The sequence below is a fragment of the Octodon degus genome, unplaced genomic scaffold (genome assembly GCF_000260255.1).
Source record: "Octodon degus isolate 3935 unplaced genomic scaffold, OctDeg1.0 scaffold00062, whole genome shotgun sequence".
Classification (NCBI taxonomy): Eukaryota; Metazoa; Chordata; class Mammalia; order Rodentia; family Octodontidae; genus Octodon; species Octodon degus.
Window position 1 is genome coordinate 8,647,906 of NW_004524638.1, and position 9,035 is coordinate 8,656,940.

At 46.7% G+C, this 9,035-nt stretch overlaps 1 protein-coding gene across 1 annotated transcript; it reads right to left on the reverse strand.

Annotated features, from left to right (window-relative positions):
- Positions 1 to 5,452: 5,452 nt before the first annotated feature.
- Positions 5,453 to 6,470, reverse strand: LOC101580635 (protein CMSS1-like). The gene is made up of 3 exons (XM_004634432.2): positions 6,392 to 6,470; positions 6,209 to 6,289; positions 5,453 to 6,171 (listed from the first exon to the last, which is right to left on the reverse strand). Exons 1-3 carry the CDS (start codon positions 6,468 to 6,470, stop codon positions 5,477 to 5,479), a joined length of 855 nt encoding a protein of 284 aa, XP_004634489.1. The 3' UTR covers positions 5,453 to 5,476.
- Between the last annotated feature and the right edge of the window lie 2,565 nt (positions 6,471 to 9,035).

Consider the following 9,035-nt stretch of genomic DNA (forward strand, 5'->3'; position numbering starts at 1 on the left):
TCTTTTTGAGTCCGTTCTGGACGGTCCTCTGATGGAAGCGTGTGTCTCTCTCTGTCCCCATTGTCCAGCAGGACATCAGATGCAGGGAGTTGCTTAGTAAACTCCCCAGAGTAAATCCAGGGCCATGTGCTGCGTCTGAAACACTGGCTTCCTTTCTTGTGCCTCTTGCTTGAGGCCTCGTTGTGTGATCTAAGCAGGCAAGGAGTGGACTGAGGATTGCTGTGGGTTCTGCTTGGTGACAAGAAGGCCCAGATGGTGGCTAATTTGGTGATTATTTGTTTTGGTCTCCCATGGCAGTTTTGCTTTTCCACAGCCCTTGACTGATTGAGCAGCTCTAGCAGGGAGCGTGCAGGGGCAGGGGTTTTTACTCTGTGAGTGAGCCCCTCTCCGGGCGATTAAGCAATTAAGTGTGGGGCAGGGGAGAAGCCAGGAAGGGATTTGTGTGTGTGTGTGTGTCACACAAGCTGTGTGCGTAATGTGAGGATGCCAGCGTTGAGTGCAGAGAAATCACAGGTCTGGGTCCTGCCTCCAAAGTGAGCCGCATCCAGTTGGATGGGGCCTCCACACACCAGGCTGAAGTGCCGGGAGTAAGGTGTAGGGCGCCACGGGAGGGTGTCGGGAAGTCACTCTGACCACCTGCAGACAGGACGGGCAGGCATGGTGAGCGCAGAGGTGAACAAGGAGTCTTCCGAAGAGATGCAGTTGGCCTGGTCTTGAAGGTTGATAGGACAGGGCATGCAGAGCAGGCAGCAAAGGGTTCTGGGAAGCAGGACTGTCCATACTGGAGGGAGGCAGAGACTGGGAAGTACAGAGCAGGTATGAAAGAGCCAGCAGCTCTGGCTGAAGCAGCTGCTAGCTGTGTTTAGAAGGTAGCACTGAGGTGTGCGGTACTGCTCCTGAATCCCCCCTGGGGGCACACCCGGCAGGCTTTGAAGGTCTTAGGGGCAGTGGCTGCGTCCCAGCTTTGGGATCTGGCCCTTTGGGTTGAGATTTGGCTTTCTGACTGAGTGATTCTGCGCACAGCTCCCTTGGGCACCTCTCCTGCCCTTTTTCTGACCCTGTCCTGAAGGTTTCTGACCCTGCAGCAATTTGAGCAGTCCATGTAGGGCCTGTTGCAGAGCTTATACTACATGCCTCATAAATATGATAACCACATTGTTATTTTTGTCCTCATTAGGCAGTGAGATGTTCTCTTAGCTACTTTTCTCATTGCTGAGACAAAATACCTGACACCCAAGGGGGAAAGGTTTATTTAGTTCATAGTTTGTAGTGATTTCAGTCCATAATCGGCTGGCTCCAAGGCAGGGAGGATGGCAGATAGACATCCTGAGGAGAAACAGTTCCTGGTAGGCAGCAGGCAGCAGAAGCAAGCAGGAGACCTTCACAGCATCAGTCTGCCCCTTTTACCTTACCCAGCCTACTTAGGGCGGGCAGCACTCACACTCTTAGTCGTAGTGTACTTGAGCCTAGCCCTGCACCGTGCATCAATTCCAACATCTCACACTCTGGTTTCAGCCACCAGAGTGATTTTCTGAAAAATCCCCACCTATGACCGTATGAGGCTTTGCAGGGACATCTAGACGCAAGCCTAAACAGGTGCCTAAGCGTTTATCTTGAAACATGTAGGGAAGGAAGATGGACGGACTTTGGCAACATCTGGGCTCTTTTGACCTTCCTTTTGTTAATGTTGCTTTGTTGGAGTGAGCACGTCTTTTAGTTTTCGGGCTTATCTAGAGTCACAGTAAGCCAACGTGGCAGTGTGTAGAGAGTGCCGTGGCACCTGATTTATGTGGGCAATTGGACGAGTGCAGGGGAGAGCCCTCAGTTCCAATTACACTATAAAAGGATTTATTTGGGCTGGAGACATAACTCAGTGGGAGAAGAGTTGCTAACACACAAACACACACACACACACACACACACACACACACACGGCCCAGGGCTCAACCCCTAAAGCCACTAAAAAAGAAACGTTGAGCTCTGCCCATGTGCGAAGTACTAGATGAACTAGTACAACCCACATGTCTCAGTTGAGCAGGGGCTAGTGACCCAAAATAAGCACACACATGTTTTACACAACATGGTAGATTGAGCAAAAGGAATTTAAGTATGTAGTATTGAGCAGAGGGGATTGGCTCAGTTACTCTTCTCTCATTGCTGGGACAAATACCCGACACTCAAAATGAAGGCAGGAAAAGCTTATTTAGCGCACAGTTACTGGAAGTTTCATAGTTTAAGACAGCCTGAATTATGTAGCAAGACAGGAGAGAAAGTCAGTGCCTATCTTCTCTAAAGATCTCCTCTCTGACCAAGGCAGCCTCAATTGCAGACACGGGTGCTGTGTCCACAATGACACCTCAAGAGAGACCGCGGGCCTGTGTGGGGGCGTCAGAGTGTATGCTGCCAGTTTAAGGGTTCCTGCCTCTCTGGCCCCAACCCTCGGCCCCGCCCCGGCCCCCTGGCCCCGCCCCTCGCCCCGCCCTGGTCACATGCCCCGCCCCCGGGCCCCACGCTGGTCCTCTGGCCCCGCCCCCCAAGCCACTTGCTGCTTCTGAGCGAGTCTGTCCTATGACTTACATGAGGCTTTGGGGGGACAACTAAACACAAACCATTGCAGGGATTGAGATAATACTACTGTATACAGGCTAAACAAAGTATCCCAGTGAAAACACTGAGGGATTCAGTATGTAGTTCTGTCATCTATTCTCTGGTGACAGAGTCATACTTTTAAAGTAGTGAATATCTTTTTTATCATTAAACTAATAAACCTAAAACTATGAAACTATGTCAAGAGAACTATAAGTCTCATAGAAGAAGACGTCAGAGCTTTGTTATGCTCTGAGCAATAATAGTACGTCAGTTTTAGGAATTCTGGAGACCCTTGAGGTTCCAGGGAGTGGGCAGGTTGGCACACACTTGAGGTTCTGTGTTTCCATAGAAGGATTCACAAGGAGGGAGGAGCGGAGCCCTGGCCGTGGCCTGGTATGCTTCCCCTAAGCCTGGCGCAGCGTATGCACAACGTGCTGCATGCACCATCTCACCGGACACTCGGCAGCAAGCCTGCAAAGCGCCAGTCATAATTCTCAATCACAGGCAAGGGCGCAGGATCAGGACAGCTGCAGCAAGGTTGCCGAAGCGGTAACTGCGGGCGGCAGAGCCAGGGTGGGATGCAGGAATGTTGGGCTCCAAAGCCATTTCCGCCTTTGCATTGCAGACCCTTAAAACCACACATGTTAAGCTGACAGGGAGCAATTTTTAATCCACCTAATACAGATGCACTGTAGCCTCCTAAGGACACGTTGCCATGGAGACGAGTCATTGATCATCCACTGCACACAGGGAGGAAGGTGAAGGTGACCGACAGCTGCCTCTCTCCTGCTGTGTGTGGTGTGCTGGCTTTCTCAAGGTGTCTGTTTTCATCTATGCCCCCGTCTGACCCCTGGCGCGCCAGCCCGAGTCTCTCTCTAACCGCCCCTTCGCACAGCCCTTGACCCCGGAGCCTTCAACTCCTTGCCTTTGGAACCAGCGCCCTCCATGCTGCTCAGAGGGACGTCTGACCCAGCGTTGTGCTGAGGCCGACTTCTTTTCACTCTCTGCTCCCTAGGCCTATGACAAAAACAATTTTCTAAACATCAGGAGTGCCTGTAAGGGCATGAAAGACCAGCACACTGCACATTTATACCAGGGTTTATAGTTTAGAATGAGCCTTTTCCTACCTTCATCAGAGTAGCCAGGTAGCTCTGCAAGGTAAATGTTCCTATCCTGGTTTTAGGAAAGATCAAATGAAACACAGAGAGGCTACATGGTTTATGCACAGGAGGGCACGAAGAGAACAAGTAGGGACTCTGCGAGGCAGGGAGCTACCAGAATGTGAATGTAGATTAAGCCACTTGCTCAAGCAGCGGACGAGCCACAGAGTCTGACTCTAGCGTCTGGGTGTCTATTCGAAGCAGGTAGCTAACAGGACTTTGAAGTAGCCACTCGTAGCAAGCAAGGAAGCAACTGGACTTTTGAGTGACAAGAGGGAGGAAATAAACAAATGATTAAAGGGGCCAGGAGAAGTACTCTCTGAGACAAGGGAGCAGGATGCACGGGCAACAGCGAGGGGACCTCAGAAAAGGATAGCACCTGCTTTGCATGGGGCTGGGTCTGTCCAGTGGCCGTCCCTGCTGTCTGTGCCTGGGTTTCTTTCCTGTAATGGACTTATTTTAGCTTTCAAACTGACCCACATGTGATTTCTTTCTTTTCAGCAGCTAAGAACTGACGCTCGCCAATGGCACTAGGATTTGAATTAAGGCAGTCATCTGGGTAAGGCGGCTGACACCCCCACAAACAGCCCCACGCCCCACTGTTGTGTCAGGGGGAGTCACAGGGACCCCTCCTGTTGTATGTTATGGGTCGGTGCCGAAAGAAATGATGAGAAGACCTGATGAATGTAGCTTCAGAGGTCTCACTGAGATTAGTCTCTCTCCAAGTGAGCACAGAGCCTCAGAAGCATCTCACATTTATTGAGGGGTAAAGGCAGGCTAAGGAATGTGCATGATTACTTAAGTGAATACGGACTACTATCTCTATTGACTTCTACCATTTGCCTAACTCTAGGCTCACACAAATGCTAGCCGATAACATCCCAAGCAAGGGATCAAAGGACAGAGCGCCTGCAGGAGAAGCTGTTATCTGCTGCTTTGGGTCCCAGCTTTCTGGGAATTTGCAGACAGACAGCAACCCTCCTCGGACTCAGTTCAGTGTTCCCTACTCTCTTGGGACATCAGGCTTTTGTCTCAAAACTATATCTCTACACTCTCCAGCTCTGCTTGCCTGTGACTTTGTCGGTGGGTGAAATTTCCCTTTGTCTTCTCCAGCGCCACGCTGGAAACTGACTGGGCACTTCCAGGAAGAGGGGGAATGGTGAGAGCAGGCATTTCTTCCTCATCTGCTGTGGGGTTGATATGAAGTGGAATAGGGGCAGAAGAGGAAGTGCTTTCTTCTCTAGTGAGGAAACCAAAGTACCATGAGGCTGTGGAAGTCAGAAGTTCCAATTAGTAAATACACTGACAGCCTTGTTAAATCCCAAGGAACTGTCTCAAAAGATGCAGCGTAAATAGGATTTTCTATAGACCTAAAGGTTGGTCACTTGGTTCTGAGCTCACAGGTCTCTGTTTAACTACATGAACATTATTTGGATGGATATCAAGAGATGAAAGACCCTCCCAACAAGTCCAACTTTCCCTCTCCACACATGAACCAGGATCCTTGAAATTATTATTATTTTTTTTTCACATACAAGCTGGTGATTCTTTATTCTACAGGGAATAGGCAAAACCACAGATTCATTCTTTTAGAGACTCCCAACATTCCCAGGGATGTTTCTGGTAGTACAGTTAACATAATGAAAAAAATAGTTGACTTACACCCATGTCATTAAGTAAGATGCAAGTTCTACTCTGAAACCTGTAATCTTCATTAGGATCCAGGATTAGAAAAGTCCCAGCTTCAAGGATTCTGACTTGCATAGGCTGAGTACTCCCAATTCTAAAAGTTCGAAAACCTCCTTCCTTACCTCGGGAATGTCCATCATTCTCCGCAGCTTCTGATCTCTCCAGTTCCAGTCAAACACCACAAACTTTAAGGGGTCCAAGTTAAGGCCACCTTGTTTAATGAGTTCTTTAATTCTCCCTGGAGTTCCTACACCCAGATGCGCCACACACTTCTCCAGCAACTTTACCTGCTCCTGGACCTTTATATGTTTTGCAAACAATTTTATAACTTTTCTGTCTCCTCTGAAAGCTGTCATCGACCTAATGAGCTCCAGAGCTCGGACGGCAGAGCTGCAAATGATCAGCATCAGAACCAACTTCTCCTCATTGTGGTTTTTCCGAAGTTTTACCCACTTGGGACAAATTTCTTTTAGGTATGATGAAAAACTGTGAGTCAAGTCATTGGCCTTGAGGAAACAGGAATCTGGTAGATTCAGTTCTTCTAATTCAATCACTGAGCGATTGCTGCTGTAATAGTTATTCGTCAGCATCTGTAGATCTTCAGGTGTCCCTGGTTTTGGCTCTGATTTTGCAAGAGCATCAGTGATTTTCTCCTTTTTCCTCTTCCTGGTCTTGGTGGCACCTTCTTTTGTTTCCTTTGGTTGTATCAAGAAACATTCTTTAGGCTGTTCAGGTTTTTTTTTTGTTTTTTTTTTGTTTTTTTTTTTTTTTTTTTTTTGATGATGTAGGAACTGAGGCTGTCTCTTGTGGTGTCATTTTTGTTTCTCCTCCTCCGTCACCATCTGATGAGTCTTATGTATTTTTCTGCAGAACAGATATTGATGAAGTCTTCTTTAAATTTGTTTTGACTTTAGCCCTTCCACCACCAAAAACGTTTCATTAAAAAGACAGACTAGCTGGCAGAAGCTCTGGGCTGCTGGCTGCTCCTGCCGGCTGATTCTCCCACCGCTCGTCTCCGAGGTCGTCTGCCATCGCTGTGTGAGACTGAGGAGAGCGGACCAGCCCAAAGCAACGGGCAGCGTGAAGCCCGGCTGCCACGGAGCGGCGACCGCGTCACCACACGCGAGCCCCTGCCGGCTGCGTTGCTCCGCGGATCCTTGAAATTAAAGGTGTTCATTTTCCCAACTCATGGGCTGAGTGCCACACACCTGTTACCTCTGCTTGCGGCTCTAGCTAGTCTGGTAGGGCAGGAGTGGGTGTATTCTGCTAACCTTGTGTCTCCCAACCTTAGGCCAAGGTTGCCACAGTTTCACACTGTGATCTCTCAAATGAATACTTTTCAGATATTCAGGATTTTTCCTAGTGATGTAACTTAGGAACAACTATATGCTGGATGTTTAGAACTATTTCTGTGAAGACAGCCACAATGATAAGACTTGTTGCCCACACCCCAAAGCTTATCACTCGGTGAAGAAACATGAGGCAGTGAATGTTGTCCCTGTCACCTTCTGTACCCCCTCAAGGATAGTGTCCTTCTCTTTCACCCTCATAATGCTTGGGTAACATTTTTCGCCTTTGGCCTTAACAAGGTTGCTATATCCTGGTTTTCTTTTTTCTCCTTTTCATCTTTTTTATTTTTCTTTTGCCCCAGAAGTGAAAAAAAAAATATTGCCTGGAATCACTGAATAGCTCTTCAGTTTCACACACAGAGTGGAATTTCAAGATACTGGAGAAATATGGCAGCTGGAAAGTTAAAACCTGAGAAAAGAGTTTAGCAATGAACAGTGCTGCAGAGGGAGAGGGAGAAGGAGAGGGAGAGGGAGAAGGAGAGGAAGAGAGAATTAATGGAGCTTAAGTTGTGTAAAGAGAAAGGAGCTTTGGTAATCACCTCAGTTAGAATGGAAGAGGCCAAGTCATAGGAGTTAGGACTGTACCCTAGAGTAATTTCTTCAGAGTAATGCCTGCGCTCTGAGTGAGGTAAAAATTGACATAGACCAGGAATCACACTGCCCAAAACTACACTCAGGCAGGCTGAAAGTGATCTGCTCTGCTTTTGTCTGCACAAAAAGAGCAAAACCTTAACCCTTTTTGGAGAAAGACAGCAGTATCCAAAGCCTCTGGTGAGTTTTGACCCAGTGTCAAGCATTCAGTCAGAAATTACTAGACATGTTAAGAAATAGGGCTAAATGTTCAAGGCCCACGAGGAATAAAAGAGACTATTTAAACAGACCCAAGAGATTGAAATAATGGAATAATCAGGCAGAGCTTCATACTTATTATATTTTTGATGATTATGATATGAATTGTACCCAAATATTTCCCTAAGAATATATAGTATAAAAATATGGTCAATGACTGTACCAAAATCCATCTTCTATATACAACATTAGCCATGGAAACCAATACTTGCAAGGTGGCAGGGATTGAACCACGGTCCCTGTGCTGTCTAAGCTTGCCTAAAAAGGCGCTTTAGTCTGCTGAGCTATCTCGCCAGCCCCAGAAGTGCTCTTTAAAATGAGGTAGGGCACAGTCCAAGTCTAACGTGATATAATGATGCACAAAATTTCACAAACTGATGAAGCCTAATAAATCAGCAGTGCTGGAACAACCGGCCTAGAGAAGACTTGGAATATAGGAGATAGAAATCTGTGCTGGCTTCCCCCACCCCAACTTTCAAGAGAACTTAATCAATTTCTAATTGATAATCAAGCTTACGTGTAAATCGCTCCTAGATCTTTACCATTTGCAGAAACTCAGGCCGAATTTCGCAGCTTTCTGGTGCATGTGTGCACCTGCGTGGATGCCTGGAGTCTCATACTCCATGTACTCACCCTGAGTTGATGGTTCTTTGCTCTAGATTTGCTTGTCTTTCATTAACTGGAGATACTATCAAGTCATTTCTAGACTTCATTACGGCTGGTTTATTCATCTCTCCCCAGTCCTCTACAATTAATTTATCTCCTTTCTATTCCTATAGCTGCTCTCTTGGTAAATCTTTGTGCCTTTTTCTAGGAGTAACAATTACTTTTTAAAAAGTAATTATGCATAATTTACATACTATTTATAAATTATGGTTCAAGGGCTTGTATCACATTCACCAGCTTAGGCACCCCCATCATCCAGCCCTAGTTCTGTGCTATGAAGCCAGGGGCAGATAAGGAAAAATACAAAGCTATAGAATAAGGTGAATGTTTCTGAGGTTCAGTTTCCTGCCTCATACAACTGGCATGCTGATGTATACCTCTCACATCTGCTGTGAGGATTACTACTACTTAGTGTTATGAAAATTATGAAGCATTAGACTAACAGAGGTCATTATTTTTTGACAGTACTGAATTCTGTAGGTGGGGTCACCGGGTTGTTCTTATGCACCAACTCCTTCAGCTGCTGGAAAATACCACTTGCTCATTTATTCATCCCAACAAATATTTCTCAAGCACAAAATATAAGCTATTAGTCTAGAAGGATGGATAAGAAGAGAAAAGAAATCAGAGGAAGTCCCTGCTGTGATGTAGTTACATTCAGCTGAGGGAAAATACATCAACTAGTAGACAAATATAGCTGTAAACTGTGAAAAATACCATGAGGTACTCAAAC